Source organism: Lissotriton vulgaris, unplaced genomic scaffold (assembly GCF_964263255.1).
Source record: "Lissotriton vulgaris unplaced genomic scaffold, aLisVul1.2 SCAFFOLD_995, whole genome shotgun sequence".
Taxonomy (NCBI): Eukaryota; Metazoa; Chordata; class Amphibia; order Caudata; family Salamandridae; genus Lissotriton; species Lissotriton vulgaris.
This window is the reverse complement of record NW_028251266.1, coordinates 330,024-349,450: the sequence shown is the minus strand read 5'-3', so window position 1 is coordinate 349,450 and position 19,427 is coordinate 330,024. Positions and strand designations below refer to the sequence as shown.

Below are 19,427 nucleotides of genomic sequence, written 5' to 3'. Positions count from 1 at the left end.
GGGGTGGGACTTGTCCTCCCTGACGTCATGGGCGCGGACGACGTCAGGGCGGAGTCACGTGGTGCCGGCGCGCAGGGATGCTGTGGCAAAAAAGTTTTCTGGATCCAGTCTCACGCCTGGGAATAATTCTAAGTTAAGAAATCTGCGGCTAGAATCGTCTCTACCAGATACATTGTTACCGAAGGTAAGTAACTCGTACATCTAAAACAGTAAACGCCAAAAGATTCAGGACAGATGCTTTTGTTTGTTTTCCAATTGGGCTTTGAAGACGTGCTAGATTGCATAGTTAGCATGGAAGTTGTAGACCTCTTCTAAATCCAGATTGTAATGTAATATTGTGAGTGTGAAGCTTTTTGTCCTAGGACTCTGAGTAAGAGAGAAACTGAGGTGAGGGCATCGTCTCAATACCACATCAAACCAAGTTCCAAGTGTTCCTTAAGGAAAAGGGGTTGTTGAAGAGAGTTAACCTCGAGGAAGCGGAGGAATCCCAGGGCTCTGATGCTGCAGATTCAGTTTCAATTGAGTTGGCGAATGAGGTGCTGCTACCAAGGACACTCCAATAAACAAGGCTGTGCAGTGGCACAGCGTCGTGGTGGAAGGGACCCCTAAAACAAAGGAGTCTCAAGGGTCGAAGTGTCAAGACAACAGAGTGGCCCAAACCTGCACACTTCGCCTTGACTCCAAAGTGGCATCTAGATCAGAAGGAGAAAGACCAGAATAAGAGCTTTTCCTAAAAGAAGGGCATTATCAACGTCAAAAGGAAAAATAAATGCAAGCTTAAAGGTAAATTAGCTACCATACTGCAAAAAAAGATTAATGATGCAGTAGTTAAGGATTTCCTTAACACCAGAGAGAGTAAAACCAGGATCCACGGACCCGCTCTCCAGCATTCACGGACCCGCTCTCCAGGATCCACGGACCCGCTCTCCAGCATTCACGGACCCGCTCTCCAGCATTCACGGACCCGCTCTCCAGCATCCACGGGCCCGTGCTCCAGCATCCACGGGCCCGTGCTCCAGCATCCACGGGCCCGTGCTCCAGCATCCACGGGCCCGTGCTCCAGCATCCACGGGCCCGCGCTCCAGCATCCACGGGCCCGCGCTCCAGCATCCACCGGCCCGCGCTCCAGCATCCACCGGCCCGCGCTCCAGCATCCACGGGCCCGCGCTCCAGCATCCACGGGCCCGCGCTCCAGCATCCACCGGCCCGCGCTCCAGCATCCACGGGCCCGCGCTCCAGCATCCACGGGCCCGCGCTCCAGCATCCACCGGCCCGCGCTCCAGCATCCACGGGCCCGCGCTCCAGCATCCACGGGCCCGCGCTCCAGCATCCTATCTGAGGTGCACATTAAAGAACATTGGGGGTATTTTTTCCATTTCAATGCAATATCGGACAACAAGCCAAGGGCCGAGCTTGGAAGAAGAATTGAGCGGTTACAAAAGCAGATTCATGACCTTGCCAAAATATGCCAGTTGAGGCGTCGAGCATGGAACAAATCCATGGCGTGTGCGGCCTATTTTTATCAGTTTAAACCAAGATCTTATACCAAGACTTGGGATTCCTGAAGATGTTTGTCAGAATACATTCAGTATGACCACTCTGCAGATAGTCGTAACGATGCCGAGGATGGAAGACTCCTTGCCGACCACAGCTCTCCAGGACCCCTACTTCAGTATCCAGATGAACTGCAGCCACAGGTAAAACCTCAATATTGTGCCACGCAACGCTTCTTTTCGGTTCCGAGCTCCACTATTTGGGATGCAGTGTGCCTAGGCTGTTTGCAGAGTGCTTTGGAGCAGTGGCACACTTCAGAAAGCAGAGGATGCAGGCGTATATGGAGCCTGAATTAAACGTTTGGTCAGAACTGCATACATCGGGTAATGGTTATGAAGCACCGACTGGGTTTCGCTCTAAATCTGGAGAAATCCACGTCTCGCCTACAAAGGAAAAAAAATCTTCCTTGGGGTAGAGTTGGACTTAAGCAGGGCAACGGCTGCATACCCTGTCCAAGAAAGAGTGGCTGCACTGACAGGTTTGCCTCTATTGGAAGAGGCCGCCTGACGGTGAGAATGCAGATGGAATGACTGGGTCTAATCAATCAATCATGACATTTATATAGTGCTCTACTCACCCGGATGGGTCTCAAGGCGCTGGGGGAGAGGGGTCCGTTACTGCTCGAAAAGCCAGGTCTTGAGTTGCTTCCTGAAGGAGAGATGGTCCTGGGTTAACCGAAGGTGGATGGGGAGGGAGTTCCATGTCTTGGCTGCCAGGTAGGAGAAGGATCTTCCTCCGGCGGTGGCTCTGCGGATGCGTGGAACGGTGGCGAGGGCGAGGCTGGTCGATCGTGGCTGGCGGGTGGGCGTGTAGAAGGTCAGGCGGTTGTTGAGGTACTTGGGGCCCAGGTTGTGAAGGGCCTTCTGTGCATGGGTGAGGAGTCTGAACTGGATCCTCCTGCTGACGGAGAGCCAGTGCAGGTCTCTCAGGTGGCCGGAGATGTGGCTGTGTCGGGGGATGTCCAGGACGAGTCGTGCTGAGGCGTTCTGGATGCGCTGGAGTATTTTCTGAAGTTTGGCTGTGGTTCCGGCGTAGAGGGTGTTTCCGTAATCCAGTCGGCTGGTGACGAGTGCCTGGGTGACCGTCTTCCTGGTTTCGGTGGGGATCCATCGAAAGATCTTTCGGAGCATGCGCAGGGTGTTGAAGCACGATGATGAGATGGCGTTGACTTGTCTGGTCATCGAGAGGGAGGAGTCCAGGATGAAGCCCAGGTTACTTGCGTGGTCCGTTGGCTTGGGAGTGGTGCCCAGGGCAGGGTGCCACCAGGAGTCGTCCCAGGCGGAGGGCGATGACCCCAGGATGAGGACTTCCGTCTGATGGCTTCATGCTGCCTGCTGTCAGACTGCATATGAGACCCGTCCCAGAGTGGCTGTTGGGATAATGCGCTGTCGACGGGTCCTGGGGTGTGGTTGTTACTCCCACTACTTTCTGGTTCCCAAGAAGGGCAAAGGGGGCCTACGCCCTATCTTGGACCTACGGTACGTCAACGGCTTCCTCTGGAAGAAGTTCAAGATGCTGACTTTGGCTCAGGTCTTAGCTGCCCTAGATCCTGGAGACTGGATGGTAGCGTTGGACTTGCAGGACGCATATTTTCACATCCCCGTCCTGCCGGCCCACTGGCGTTACCTGCGGTTCACGGTAGGCCACAAGCACTTTCAGTTTACCATGCTCCTCTTCGGCCTTACCATCGCCCCTCGGGTGTTCACGAAAGTGATGGTGGTGGTCGCAGCTCATCTGCGCAGATTAGGGGTGTCAGTCTTCCCCCTATCTCGACGACTGGTTGTTGAAGGCGGGCTCGCCCCAGACAGTCGTCGGCCTCCTCCAGACTACGGCCGAACTCCTGCACCTGCTGGGGTTCTCCATCAATGTGCCGAAGTCACACCCGTGTCCCTCTCAGAAGATCCTCTTCATCGGAGAGGTTCTGGATTCGGCACAGTTTCGGGTTTATCCTCCCGAGCAGCGCGTTTGGGATATTCAGGCTCTGATTCCGATCTTTCAGCCTTTTTCCCGAGTCTCGGTCAGGTTGACGCTGCGGCTTCTGGGACTGATGGCCTCCTGTATCCTTCTAGTGCATCACGCCAGATGGCGGATGCGGGCTCTGTAGTGGGACCTGAAGTTCCAGTGGGCCCAGCATCAGGGCAACCTGTCCGACCACGTCCTGATCTCGGAGGGTACTGCGAGGCAGTTGCAGTGGTGGCTCATGGACAGCGATTGGGTCAGCGGCAGATCCCTCTCCCTTCCCCACCACCCGGAGTACGGAGCTGTGACGGATGCGTTCCTCCTGGGTTGGGGGGGCCACATGGGAGAGGCGGAGATGTTATGTTATGTTATGTTATGTTACGACTATTTATTGTGCGCACAGATACTCCAGCCAAGGAGCGTCCTGGTGCAGAGACAAGGTAGCACGTAACACAACAACAGGCTAAGAACAAAACTAAGGAACAGCTAAAACAAGAAGGTTTTTATAGCCCTCCGAAAGGTCAGAAGGTCCTCCAGCAAGCGAATTTCAACAGGCAAGGAGTTCCAAGCTGACGCAGCCATTACCTTAAACGAGCGGCCTCCCATACGGCTAAGCCTGAATCTGGGAACCACCGCAAGGGCCAGACCCTGAGAGCGAAGGCTACGGGCAGGGACATAAAAAGACAGACAGCTCGACAGGATTTCCGGGCCTGTACCTCTCAAGATTTTAAAGGCAAGGCACAAAACCTTGAAGAGGATGCGCTTCCTAACCGGAAGCCACTGTAGGGAGCGAAGGACACCTGTCACTGAGCAGAATCTGGGCAAACCCACAATCGCCCTTGCCGCAGCATTCTGAACCCGTTGTAAGCGGGTTAATTCAGCCTGGTTAGCCCCAGCCAGGAGAGAGCTGGCGTAATCCAGGCGGGAGATGATAGTAGCCTGGATCACCAACTGCCTGGTCGGGGCATCAAAGAACTTGAGAACAGGTCTCAAGCCCCTCAGGAGACCGAAACAACAGGCCGCGGTTCTTTTAGTATGGCCTACAAAAGAGAGGCCCGCATCCAGCCATACCCCCAGATTTTTCACTTCCGATACCGGGATCGGAGTAGGTCCCAACTCTGAGGGCCACCAGTGGTCACCCCACAGCTCCACTCCCTTCCCGACGACCATCACCTCTGTTTTAGTGGCGTTTAGCTGAAGGCAATTGCCTGTCAGCCAACTAGCCACCGCCTTCAGTCCGGAATGAAACCTAGGGGCCTCAATCTCCGCATCCCCGCTGAGAGTAACCGCCAGCTGAGTGTCGTCGGCATATGAGACCAAGGTAAGGCCCCACTGCCTAGCGACATCAGCCAGCGGTCTCACGTAAAGATTGAATAACGTGGGACTCAGCGAGGACCCTTGCGGAACCTCCATGGCCAGTGGTTGGTAGTTGGACTTGAAGGGAGGGATGGCAACACAGAAGGAGCGGTCATCTAAAAAGGAGCGGAACCATTGCAACACCTGACCGCCAATGCCAGTCTCCTCGAGCCGGCGTAGGAGGATGCTGTGGTCTACCGTATCAAAGGCGGCGCTAAGATCTAACAAAATAAGCGCCGCCGTTTGACCAGCATCCAACTTTGCCCGGAGATGTTCCACCATCACAAGTAACGCAGTTTCCGTACTGTGCCCAGCACGGAATCCGTTTTGTGTGGGGTCGAGGGCCTTGGTCCGAGTCAGATGTTCAGACAGGGCCAGGTTGACGTGGGCCTCCGTGATCTTGGCTGGCCAGGGTAACAATGAAATGGGGCGGTAGCTTTCAGGCTTGGAAGGGTCCAGGGTGGGCTTTTTAATAATCGGGGACACCACAGCTTGTTTCCACTTAGATGGAACAGTCCCCGTTTCCAAGGAAAGGTTGACAAGGGAACATACGGCTGTACGTCCCATAAAGGCTTGGTCTCGAAAGAGAGCAGGCCTTACTGGATCGGATGGGGACCCAGATTTGACTTGCAACGCAAGTTTGTCAAAACCATCCAAGGTGAGGGGGGGAAAGCAAGCAGTGTAGTCTGATGGTGGACCCCATTAATATTTTCCTCAGTGAACCCTATGCTAGGGAATGTCCTATATATAGCTTGGACCTTCCCCAAGAAGTAAGATACAAGGGATTCACAATGGGAAAGGGAGCTCACGGTCGTAGAGGTAGTCCGCTTCGCTGTGAGATCTTTAACAGCCTTAAAGATAGCTTTAGACGGATTCGGACTGTTCCGGAATTCAGTGGCATAAAAAGCCGCACGGGCTCGGCAGATAGCTCGATGGTAAAGCTTAACGGACTTGGCCTCTGGTCTCTGGCGGAGTCCTGGCTCCACATCAACCTTCTGGAGCTGCGTGTGATCCGGCTTGCACTGAAAGCCTTCCTTCCCTCTGTCCGGGAAAGTGTAGTGCAGGTGTTCACGGACAACACCACTGCCACGTGGTATTGCAACAAACAGAGCGGGTGGAGTCGTGGACACTTTGTCAGGAGGCTTTTCGCCTCTGGCAATGGCTGGAACACCAGGGCGTCTCCCTGGTGGTTCAACACCTGGCAGGTTCCCTGAACGCCAGGGCGGACGAACTCAGCCGCTGGTGCATGATGGATCACGAATGGCGTCTGAACTCAGACGTGGCGCAAGGTCTCTTTCAGCAGTGGGGAGAGCCTTGGTTAGATCTATTTGCCACAGAAGAGAACGCGCAATGTCATCAGTTCTGCGCATTGGAATTTCCAAGGCGGCACTCGCTCAAAAACTCATTTCATCTTGAGTGGAGCTGCGGTCTGTTGTACTCCTTTCCGCCTATACCACTTCTGCCCAGAGTGCTGAGGAAGATCAGGCGCGACCGGGCCCAAGTCATCCTTGTGGCTCCGGACTGGGCACGAAGATACTGGTATCCCGAGCTACTCAGCATGTCAGTCGATCCTTAAAATTCGTCTGCCTATTCAGGAGGACCTTCTGTCGCAGCAGCAGGGGACGGTCCTCCACCCGAACCTGTCCAGTCTCCACCTACATGCGTGCAGATTGAGCGGCGGCAATTGAGGCCATTTTACTTGCCTCCTGAAGTCTGTGATGTGATTCTGGCAGCCAGGCGTCCCTCCACAAAAAAGGTATACACCTGCTGGTGGAACAAATTTGTGGCATGGTGCACAGCAAAGGCTGTGGATCCTCTCTCTACCACCCTTTCGGAGGTTGTCCTCTTTCTTCTTTCTCTGGCCCAGCAGGGCTCTGCTCTGGGCACTACCAAAGGCTACCTCTCTGCCATTTCAGCCTTCTTAAGGCTTCCTGATCAGCCTTCTCTTTTCATGTCCCCTGTTGTAAATAGATTCTTGAAGGGCATCGCTCACTTGTTACCTCCTGTTCCTTTCGTGATGCCTCAGTGGGACTTGAACCTTTTTCTGATCTATTTGATGTGCGCTCCTTTCGAGCCACTTCATAACTGTCCTCTTAGTCTTCTAACTCTTAAGACTGCATTCCTGGTTGCCATCACCTCTGCCAGGAGAGTGAGTGAGTGAGTGAGCTCCAGGCTTTATCTTCTCAACCTCCTTTCCTCTCTGTCCATCCGGACAAAGTTGTCTTGAGAACGCGTCCCTCTTTCCTGCCCAAGGTAGTCACGGCCTTCCACATTGGGCAGTCCATCACCTTGCCCACCTTCTTTCCGCCTCCACCTCCTTCTAGAGAGGAAGAGAGACTCCACCGTCTGGACCCAAAACGGGCGCTCTCATTCGATCTAGACCACACACGCCAGTTCCGGGTGGATGACCAGCTCTTTGTTGGTTACGTGGGCGCTAAGAAGGGACGGGCGGTGCACAAACGGACCATTTCTCGATGGGTCGTTTTGTGCATAAAGGCTTGTTATTCACGGGCTAAAAAGGAGCCTCCAGTGGGGCCACGTGCCGATTCCACTCTGGCCACGGGGGCTACTACTGCCCTGGGTCGGGGAGTCCACTTGCAGGACATCTGTCAGGCAGCTACGTGGGCCTCGCTGCACACGTTCGGTAGACACTACTGCCTGGACAGCCAAGTCCAGAGAGATGGCTTTTTCGGCCGTTCTGTTCTCCAGGACTTTCTGGTGTGATCATTGGTTCGCAGACCCACCACCGCCGTTGGTATTGCTGGGGTATCTATTCTAAGGTAAGGAATCGGAACACTAACCGGTTTCTTTCAGATGCACAAGTTACTTACCTTTGGTAACGATATATCTGTAAGAAACAGTAGTTGGTGTTAGATTCCTTACTGCCCCACCCATCCTCCCCGTTCTGCGAACCGATATCTAGGGTTAAGGTTCTTCCCTTTGATGGCCCTAGTTTCATGGCACCAGTGTCGGTTTTTATCATGGCTCTGTGTTCCTGGCGCGAAAAAGCTATGTATAAGAACTGACGTCTGCGCGCGAGGGCGGCGTCTAAGTACTCTGATGTCATCCCCGCGAAACGACGCCGACGACTGACGCGGAGCCGCAGACGACGCCTACCGACGTGCAGGGATACTGCTACGCAAAACTTTCCGGATCCAGTCTGACGCCTGGGGATATTCTAAGGTAAGGAATCTAACACAAACTACTGTTTCTTACAGTTATATCGTTACTGAAGGTAAGTAACTTGTGCATTTGGCGTCCTAATAAGATCATTATATACAGTGTGCAAGCTTGCACCAAACGTTAACCCTATTGCTGAGAAATTACAGTCCGCTGCCTTCAGTACTGTAACATGACGTCCTCGGGTGCCCCTTATCCATACTGCCAGCCCCCCTGATGCTCACCGTGTCGCGATGGGGCAGCTGACACTGCAGCATTGAAAGCAATTCACTAGTGCGGCGTCCACAGTCCCACGTTTACTGAAACAGGATGATATTGGAAGTCCTAACAAAGTTTAGCATGTTCGGTTTAGTAGGATTATCAATTGTTACCTGGGGGAACCATCATGGAATGGACAGTTTTTTTTTTTTATTGCATGCGTTTCTCCAGAGTATAGTTACGCCTGTTAAAAAAGCAAAAGTTGTTCGATGGATTCTAGAAACAATATGGCTGCGTTGGCAACTAAAACACTAGGTAACAGACCAGGGACATCCCGCCAGAAACAAAGGAGCGACGTTAGCTGTGCGATCTCATGTGTTTATTAAGGAACATGCGTGAGGCCACATGCTCATCCGTACATACTTTCTCTAAACATTGTATAGATATCAAGTTGGAAATAAGTGTAGGTAGGGCAAATTGTACTGAAACACTTGGTGCCCTTGCTTCAACCCCTCTGCCTGGGTGGGAGGGGGAGAAAACAGCTACAACATCTGTGCAGAGTATGTAAATCTAAAGGAGGATTCACGTGGGACTTACCTGTGGCAATGGTTGGCCTTCTAGATACTCGTCCTTGTTTACGTGCAGCCCTGCCGCTGAAACCGGCACGGCAGGGAGGGGGTAAAAGAATAATCTGAAAGTGGGGAGGGGGAAGGGGCGGGGTGCATGGTATTTTGAGGCAGAGTGCTTCAGTTTAACCATAACGTGGTCAATACCTTCTCCCAAAAACGTGTTTACTTTCTAAACGCTTGCAGAATGAACTCCGGATGACTGTGTAAAGTGGAGCTTGAGAATCTAAAAGGGTTTAAAGCTTATGCTGTTCTTGCAGGCATGGACAAAGGTTGTCATTGTCTACTCTTCTTTTACTAATGGCTTCTCTTCTGTCTGAAGGACTGCAAGACACGGAGTGGCTGGGCCGCACTCAGATCCTGCACCGAGGGCCCGTTTCCTACTACATCGACGGGGCTCACACCAGCAGCAGTGTACAGGCCTGTGTCCGCTGGTTCCGCCATGTGGCTCTGAATGAGGACAAGCCAACAACGTAAGCGCCACTTTTGATTGATGGGTTCCATGCTTGAGCGACAAGTGGGTTTGCTTTAACCTTCTCTTTAGACGGGTGTGCAGTGAGCCGCTCCACCTCGCTTCAGAGGGGCGCTGATCTTGGGCGCCTGAATCTCGGCTTTGCTGCTGCTCTGCACGTGTCCACTCTGAGCACCTTCTGCTTGCAGTGCTCCCTGGCCGGTCTAGAGGGCTGATGTGGGTACTTGGTTGCATGGTTAGGTTTTGATGACCTTGAAATGTTCTCGTGTGTTGAGCACTGCCCTGGTTTTGGTTGAACGTCGCCTGAACCGCGCTTTGTGTGAATCTCAGACCTGCTCATGTGCCGGTCTCCTTACCTGTTTGTATCTAGGCTTCCTCCTCCGACGAACACGCTGTAGACGTGGTTATAGTCCAGTATCTTGACTTGAAGCACACAACCAGGCACACACTCCTGAGAGAAACACATGTAACACACAGATATTCTTAAGACCGGGACAGCTAGGCACTCAATCCTAAAACACAGAGCCTGCCCTATATACATTGAGCACATCAGTCCAGATGTGTTCTGTAGATTCATGCTTCGCTGAGGTTTAGTGCCTTTGCATTAATTTTGTGTGTTTGCTAAAAAATACAAGACATCACACCCGAGGAGCCCACAAAACCAATGGAAAGGCACCACACTCGAGCCTCGGTTAACCATACCAGACATTTAGGTGTTTACATGTAATGATTTTAAGTCATCGAACATGAATGAAATTTTAAATAATTATTTGCATGTCATTACCGATTTTCTTCATGCCAACCTCCTCCGCTCAGCACAATTAATGGGTATACTGCATTCAACGCCCAGTTTCCCATAACCGACATGTTTCTTGATTTCACCCTTCATCTCTGGGTATTATCTGTTCAGTCCATTATCTCCATTGTACAATGCACAGTTAGCACCTGTTGACTCTGTATTACAAAATGTATGTTATTTGCTATTTTATTTGTACAGCGCTCTGATACCAGAAATAGTGTTATCTGAAAGAAACACGTTAGCTAGATTCCTTACCTTCAAATAATCCCCAGGCGTCAGACTGGATCCAGAAAGTTTTCGTCGGCAGTACCCCTGCGCGTCGGTAGGCGTCTGCGGCTCCGCGTCCGTCATCGTGATGGCCCGGATGACGTTGTTTAAGTACTTAGACGCCGCCCTCGCGCGCTGACGTCAGTTCTTTTTCTTTTTTCCGCGCGAGGAAGAGCGTACCCTTAGTCACTGTTTGACTAACTTTTGGGGTTTTTTTCGTCTATCTTTTTCGAGTCGACATTGACTCCTGGTGCCGGTAAGGATGTCCGGCTTCAAGCCATGTGACGCCTGTCACCGACTGATGTCAGTTACCGACGCCCACCGTTGGTGTCTCTATTGTCTAGGGGCCGACCACGACGACGAGTCGTGCCCCGCCTGCCTGGCCTTGACGTCGAAGGCTAGGCAAAAACGTTACCGTAAGCTGATCGAGATCCGGCAGTCTGCTCCGCGCCGCTCAATTAGGTGGTCGAGGGACCGGTCGCGGAGCCGGAGTCATCACAGTTCGTCGGGATCTAAGTCCTCTCACTCCAGTAAGTCGAGGCATGGGAAGAAGTCGTTGAAGAAACACCATCGTTCTTCGACCTCCCCTCGCCGGTCGTGCGACTCTGACCGGCGACCGGTAAATTGTTCACCTATGCCCAGGCACCATCATTTCTGCCTGTTTATAAGGACATGGATGAAGGGGAGGACTGGGAGGGGTCTGAGGAACCTCTGGCACAGCAGTGCCAGGTAAGTCCGGACTGGGCAGATGAGCTAGGGGAGGCCAGTGGTCTAGACACTTCGCCTGACACTAGTTTTATCTCTCCTCCTTCCGTGGCTATGGAGGAGGGAGCTACTTAAACTGTGGTGCTGCGCAAGGCGGCCACGGCCTTGAGCTCCCTGTAGCGGCCGTGAGGACTACCTCCTCTCTGAGGTGCTTCAACCGCCAGTAAGCTCTTAGGAGCCTCTGCTGCAATTCAATGAGGCCCTCACTGAAGTTCTGATGGGCACTTGGTACAAGCCCTCCACAGTCCCTCCTGTGGTTTGGAACGTGGCCCTGCGCCACCGCCCTGCTCCGGGCGTCCCCTGCTTTCTGTCCACCCACCCCACCCCTGAGAGTCTGGTTATCCAGGCCTCCACGTCCAAGACTGCCTTGCCGACCGCACCACCAGACTGGGAATCCAAAAGGATGGAACAGTTTGGCAAGAAACTGTTTTCCTCCCTAAGTCTAGGGTTGCAAAGTATTGATACCCCATTCCTTTTGGACCATTACACCCACTCTGTGGGATACGGTGGCAGACTTGTTGCTCCAGTGCCCGGAGGAGGCCAGGGCACGGCTCGCTCAAGCTCTTGCTGAGGGGCAAGATACAGCACAGTATTCCATCCGATGCGGACTTGACACCACAGACTCGCTGGGTAGAGCAATGGCAAATATGGTGGCGATTCGTCGTCACGCCTGGCTGAGATCCACAAACTTCTCAGGTGATGTCCAGAGCACTCTCATGGACCTGCCTTTAGATGGCTGTCGTCTCTTTGGCGACAAAGCGGATAGTGCGCTGGAGAGTTTTAAGGACTCCAGGGCTATGGCCAAGTCCTTGGGGCTGTCGGCCCAGCACCAGCAAACTTCTGCTTTTCGCTCCTTTCGTGGCCACGGAAGGGGCACCCCCACGTTCATCCAGCACAGGCCGCAGAATCAACCACAACGCGGTAGCGGATGTGCGTTCTGCCGTGGCAGAGCAGGGGGACAGAAAGCTGGTTAGTCCACATCTGCTCCTGCAGCATCTGCCTCAAAGCCTTCCTAGTCCGAGCTTTCAGGCCCATTCCACGCCAGTGGGAGGCAGTTCACCATCACCTGCTCCACTGGCGTACCATCACTTCAGACACGTGGATGCTGCAAATCATCCAAAGGGGTTACTCCCTCCCCTTCGAGGCGACCCCTCCAGCCATGCCACCGCAGTACCACTGCATGTCGGGGATCACTTGCAACTTCTACGGGAGGAAGTTACTGCCCTCTTGGCCAAGGGGGCCATCAAGCGCGTTCCTGGCCCAGAAGTGGGACGGGGTTGTTACTCCCACTACTTTCTGGTTCCAAAGAAGGACAAAGGGGGCCTACGCCCCATCTTGAACCTCAATAGCATCAACTTCTTCCTCCGGAAAGAGATTCGAGATGCTGACGTTAGCTCGAGAAACATTAGTTAGATTCCTTACCGCCCCACCCATCCTCCCCGTTCTGCGAACCGATATCTAGGGTTAAGGTTATCCCTTTCAGGGCCCTACTTTCATGGCACCAGTGTCTGTCTCTGGCATGGCTCTGTGTTCCTGGTGTGGAAAGCAATCGCGCGAGGGCGGCGTCTACGTACTCCGTCATTCCGGCGATCACGATGCCGACGACGGACGCAGATGACGCCTACCTACGTGCAGGGGTACTGCTGAAGAACACTTTCCGGATACAGTCTGACGCCTGGGAATTATTATAAGGTAACTAATCTAACTAACTAATGTTTCTTACAGATATATCGTTACCTAAGGTAAGTAACTTTTGCGTTTGTCCTTTATAAAACTTCATAAATAAATTTCACCCAGCCAACAGACAAAACCAGTGGAAAGGCACCAAACTCAAGCCTCGGTTAAACATACCAGAAATCACACCCAACCGAGGTTTGAGTTTGGTGGCTTTCCATTTGTGTTGTGTGTTGGGTGGGTGTGATGTCGGGTATGGTTAAGAGTTTGGCTGTGGTCTGGTATATGGCTGGTGAATTGAAGTAATGGATTGGCTGTGGTTTGTGCTTTGGCCGTTAGATGCATTTGGGTCTGTCAGGATGAGATGGATGGGATAGGTAGACAGCTAGAGGTCTTCAACAGTTATGGGTTGTTAGTGGTTCTGGTGGAGCAAGGAGGGCTTCTTGTTTGGGGGCAGTGAACGAAGATAAAGATTCTGGATGTTTATGCTTTGTTTATTTCTCTTATTTAGTGGTTCGGTGGTTAGAGTGCTGCTGTTCAACGCCACAGGGGAACGAGATACTGGCGCCCTGCTAAAGCTGCTTCAGGTAGGGTCTGGTACCTTGGTTGTCTTCAGTGGTGGGGGGGGGGCAGACTGTGAAGACTGCTCCAGATCTCCAGGGGTCTCATGACACCCGAGCCCTCAGTATATGGGGGCCCTCACTACACTGTCGGGGAACTCCTGTGCCATAGTATCCCATGCCCGAGGTGTAGAATCGGTTGGCATGGCGTGTAAGCGGGCTGCTGTGGCCCATCTGTTTGGTACCTTCACAGCTGTGCTATAAGCTACTGAGTCCTTCTGTGGTGTTGTGGGAATCTGCTGTGTGTGAATGGCTGTCCTGCAGCTTTTTAACGTGTTTTATAGACCATGCAATCACCCAGTGGTCTTCCTTGGGCTACCACACAGTACAGCAATGCAAAGCTATTGAGAGGTGCATATGAGAACAAAACTTTTCCAGAAGTATTCTAAAATGCAAATGGCCTGCTGTTGGGTGTACTGATAACATGTGGGAGTCTTAGCTGCTTTACGGGCAAAGGTCATGCCTCCTTCCCTGCTTCTGTCCCCCTAATCAGATCTAGCAAAGAAGTAGAGCGGACAGGGTGCCTTTATTGATTGGGGATCGCTAGATTGCATTTGACTGCACCGCTCGGGCCATATAGAGATGTTCGAGGCATATGGGCTGCAGACCACACACTATTGCATAGATCGCCATCTGGTGGTGGGCCCGGATGAGTACACTTTGTTGTTGTTTTGGAAGAGTCTTTGTGTGCTGAATGACTCCTCCCCTAGATCGTAGTGCGCATGGGCATCTACTTCATCTTCAGATTGTTTTTTTCCGCCATCGGGCTCGGATGTGTTCATCGATCGGTCCCGTTACCGATCTCTTTTTGAATCCATAAATTAATCTACAACATCGTCTTCGACACTGATTCCGGTTACCCGCGTCTAAGAAAGGCTCCACTTCTCGATTCCAGCCTTCGTCGGGGCCGTCGGGCCCAACTGCGCCATTGGGCCTTTGGCTCATGGAAAGAACACCCTTCAAGAAGTCCCCTCAGTGTGGACACAGGTTTCCCCACACTGACCTTCATGAGATTTGCAACCTGTGCTTGTCTCCAGAGCACGAGAGTCGAGACTGTGAGGCCTGCGCTTCGTTCTGGTCCAAGAAAACAATTGTGGACCGTCTAGCTCAAAGAGCAATGGAGCAGTCATCGTCGTCGACACCAGACCTCATCATTAACGAGGTGCTGATAGAGGTAGACGTCAAAGAGGACCAAGAAGACGTTGCTTCAGAAGCAGAGGATCAATCCAAAGATGACTATCTTCTTCCAGCTGGTCAACTGGTCGCGTGAGTAAGAACGTCGACCCTGTTGTGAGAAGTTAGCCTGGCATATGATGTCCAGTAGTTCTAGTGGGCACCTTGCACCAGTCTAATCGACCCTTATTGATGGTGGTTGTAAAGTCAACCTTATAGACACGCTATTCTAGTGGTAGCATGGACCAGCAGTCTTCAGGCTAAGACTTCAGAGAGCATGTGAAGCAAGCTGTTTTACCAATTATAATCCCTTGAATACCAAATGAAAGGACACCACACAAGGTATATATCCAATATATATGTATTTATTCTAAGCACAACCCCTCTGCACTCTTAATGAGGTCAGAGATCAAGATACGTCACAAGTTACTCAATTAGCATACGATAAGTTGCACAAATAGTGTTATGCCCTAGGGGCCTCACAAACCATATACTGAGTAAAACATTGTTAAAAAAGTGATCAAATAAGTTGACTTGACAAGGTTAGGTCAGTAAGTGGGTTTAATAACCTCTTCCACAAGCAGCAACGATCCACTGACAAAACATAGAAGGATGTTACTCCAGTATTGGAACTTTCATAGATTCCCATGGCTTGTATCATTCCCCGTCGTCGGAATGGGAGCCTCGATAAATAAATAAAATATATATATAATCAATCACGAGCAAATGTCCCAAGTATGAGAGGAGCATCCAAAGCTGGTGCCGGCGGCGAGGTTCAGGACACCCTCGCAATATTTACTTTTCAGCAAAAAAACTTCTCAAAAGAGAAAGACGCCGCACACTACTTCGTTGGTTGAGTTTGTTGGTTTATTTTCTGTAGGTTCCCCACCTACGCGTTTCGGACATGAATCTGTCCCTGATCACGGTCACAAACAATAGTCCATCATTACTGTTTACATTAAATACCTGTAGACACCACATGGCTATTATGATGCATTGTGGGCTCAGTAGTTTTTGGATCAGTCTATTTCCACACAGTGCACTGTGATTTACCGGATCGCGGCATTTCTGCGACACATTTAGAGCTCTTTAGTGATTATTAGAGAGTAATTGCTAGTGCGCAAGTATTTCATGGCAATTTTAAACATATGGGTGATTTCACCTTATGTAGCGCAAATAATCGCTGTTGAGGAAGTACCGGACTGAGTGTCCATTTGATCATTACTGGCTGGTCAAATGGACACTCAGTCCGGTACAATTGCCATGAAATACTGTGTGGAAATAGACTGATCCAAAAACAGGTATTTAATGTAAACAGTAATGATGGACTATTGTTTGTGACCGTGATCAGGGACAGATTCATGTCCGAAACGCATAGGTGGGGAACCTACAGAAAATAAACCAACAAACTCAACCAACGAAGTAGTGTGCGGCGTCTTTCTCTTTTGAGAAGTTTTTTGCTGAAAGTAAATATTGCGAGGGTGTCCTGAACCTCGCCGCCGGCACCAGCTTTGGATGCTCCTCTCATACTTGGGACATTTGCTCGTGGTTTAATAGTTCATGAGAGGGAGCCCAGCACTATCGTCTTGCTTTTCATGAACTTGGGAACGCTATTTTGTATCGCCCTCGGGAAAGGCTTCAAGAGTTCAGCGGCTTGAATAAACTTCAGGCCTACAAAGGGATTTTGTTGCCTCTGGAGGGCGTTTCCCAAAGCAAAGACGACATTTGGCACACCAGCGGAAACAATCTGTTTTTTCATTTTCTGAAGTGGGATAGAACACACGTGTTCTGCTACGAACAAACCTAGCTAAAATCCCCACGAAACAAACACATGTCACGTAATTATTTATTTATTTTTTTTTAAATTTTTGGAAGACCTTTATTGATAGAAAAAGGCAATACAATTTTGCGGCCCGAGGGCTCACACATACGGTACATTGCAACATACTGAGAGCACAAATGATACGTTACAGAAGGACTGAGGTCTAATTTTAAAAGTTTTTCCTTTAGGATAGACACAAGCAGGATAATGTAGCACAACAAGTCAATGCTGGTGTTAAGCAATCAGGATAGACAAGCATATAACGGATGAAAGCACCAGAGACGCTGCGCGGCACCTAATGGGAAACGTCTAAACCCCAAGGAAGGAAAAAAGGAAAAAGAATAGAAGGCCCATAGAACAAAAAGAAAAACAAAAAAAGGGAAGAGAAAGCAATCCCCCCCCGTGTACCCCCCACCCTGCACCCCTGCAGCTGGCTACGGCCTGTCCCCCCCTAGCAGTGTGCCTGTCGCCCAAGAAAGGAGTCCCGAAATATAGAGAGTAAGAAAAGGATACAATCCTAAAGCTCTCATAAAATAAGAAAGGTGGGGAGGAGCCCACTATCCGCCCCCCGGCTCCGCGATCTTGCACAACTAGCAGCAACACAATGCCTAACGCCCAATATAAAGAACATGCCCGATACGCAGAGGAAACTAGAAACCCAGCAGCAGCGCACAGTGTAAGCAAGGCAGCATGACCCAACCAAGACACCCAGGACAGCAACAAGGAAGTCCCCAAATCGTAAATAACAGCGCAGGCCCACGTTACAGTTCTCAGCACCATCAATGCGTTCCCGGGTCACACAAAGAAACTACTCTGACCCCCCCCCCCCACCGGCTGCCCCATCTGCAGGAGCGGTGCAAAAAAGGAATCGACTGTCTGATGGCAAATAATAGTCCCAGAGCGCAGAATGAAGCACAGTGATGATACCAGCGATGTGGAATAGCAACATTATGTCCCCCATTCGCCACAATCGGCAACAAAGATTCCGCCAGTTAGATAGAAGAAGTGGCTATCCTTGTCCCGATTTCTCCTTACCACCGCAGACCAGAGTAGCCGATGCAGGTGCAGATGGCAGTCCAGGTAAATATCCGCAGTGCGAGTAACTCGATGCATCCATAGCAGTCAAACCCATGAGTCCCAAAGAAGATGCAGAGTGCGCCATCCTTAACTCGTAGGGTGCAGCCAGGACAGGGAAGGAGATCCCCGCGCCCATCACCTCTCGGGGCGAGTCTCGAAGATCCGCGAGCCTGGCGAGGAGGAATGGCTCACGCCGTAGCGGAGGCTCCGGAGGGGCATATGAATTCGGGCGTCGACCTCTCGCAGCTGATGGTAGTGGCAGGCTTGGGGTCACGAAGGAGCCATTGTCACCAGTGGTCGCCATCTTATCACAGGCGAAGGTGGAACAAAGAGCGGTGTCGAGACCCTGCGAGTCGGCCATCTTGAGACGGGCCGAATCACTGAGTATGCCCTCTATCTTGTTTAGCAGGGCGCAGCTAAAACGTAGAGCATCTGAGTGAAGGGAAAGTATCGCTTCCAATATATCACCATAGCCAAGAGTGACAGCACGCATGTTATCAGACATGTCTTCCCTCGCAGGGCGCCCAGAGACACTGGTCACAGCCAGGTTGTGGGACAATTCACAGTGCGCCCACCATAGCATCAGGCAGGGAATCCCGGATTCTGAGCAGGCTGCGCCCCATAAAGGAACAACTTGTCGTACTGCGAGGGGCAGATGACTGAGCCTGGGTGCAAACAAGAGCACAATCCTTACAATATGTCGTCCCGCTGAATTTCGAACACCCGGTCAGGCCGGGAGCCGTCGCCAGTAACGGGACGGGGTGCAGGCGAAGGCTACACAAAGAGCAGGACGACTGCCCGTAGCATACAGTTGTATCCGGGTTCGCATAGACAGCACCAGCAATGCAGCGGGATGTGGGGAAGGGTCCGCTGCCCTTCAATAGTTACCGACCGGGACCTCACATTCACCAAGCCCAGGTACGCGAGCTGGACGGCCGGCCACCGCAGTCACTCGAGATCCCGGTCTGAATGCAAATACGGGCCGCCAACTGTGACCGAGCGTTTCCTCCACCCGCAGAAGAGCAAATGCTCCAGGATTTCGTGGCGGGTCACCGGAGTGCATTTGCTATCGAAATCCGCCTCTTTGATTCAGGATATCTGGCAGGAGAGGCTCGAAGGCGGAGATGGTCCCCGGAGCCGAGGGACTACGCGTCCGATCCGAGCCCCATCTTGGCTCCTCCCCCTGTCACGTAATTATTAAATATCACAATTGAATGTGGAGATCTAAACAACACATCCCAAATCAACGCCTCCTCCAGTAATGGAACTAAGAACAGCAAAACGCCTTGAGAAAGCCGAAAATATTTTCTCCAAAAATGCGACCGGATCTAACCCTTCAGCTGCGCAAAATGTGACCAGTGACCAACACCAATGTTAAACCAACTACGAAACAATTATTCCAACAACTAGAGAAATTACAGAGAAAAGAAATCTCTAAAAGCTGGGAAATTTTGACACTGGATAAGTACACTGAACTAGGTTTAGTCCCAAGAGGACTGCGTATATTCACATTACCAAATCATCCGGACACCAGCCCAGAAATGCTGGAAGAGTGGGGACAGAATAATATGGACTGTTCACGTAAAATGATACTCATCATCTTGAAACATGCCAGGAAAGATGTTGACAACCTACATATCAAGATAAAAGAGCTTGAGGACCAAATACAAACACAAGGTGAAGATGGAGAAACTGTGAACAATCTACGCAAGAATATGGATAAAAACCTAGACAGACATGATAATGAAATCCAGGAGAGAAAACCGCGCAAATTCAAACGCGATGAAGCTGATTTTGCAAACGGTACTATATTCACGTTTGCTAAACGTTTTGATTTACTGAAGCGACAACCTCAAGTGGGATCATCAAATACACAATATGACAC

At 51.3% G+C, this 19,427-nt stretch overlaps 1 protein-coding gene across 5 annotated transcripts in view; it reads left to right on the top strand.

The window, feature by feature from the left end:
- FPGS (folylpolyglutamate synthase) overlaps nt 1-19,427 on the top strand; it is a 393,648-nt gene that overhangs the window by 300,836 nt on the left and 73,385 nt on the right. For all 5 annotated transcript variants that reach the window (XM_086950762.1, XM_086950761.1, XM_086950765.1 and 2 more), the window contains 2 exons: nt 9,196-9,346; nt 13,362-13,437. In XM_086950762.1, the coding sequence (XP_086806888.1) occupies nt 9,196-9,346; nt 13,362-13,437 (227 nt within the window). The remainder of the gene's footprint in view (nt 1-9,195; nt 9,347-13,361; nt 13,438-19,427) is intronic.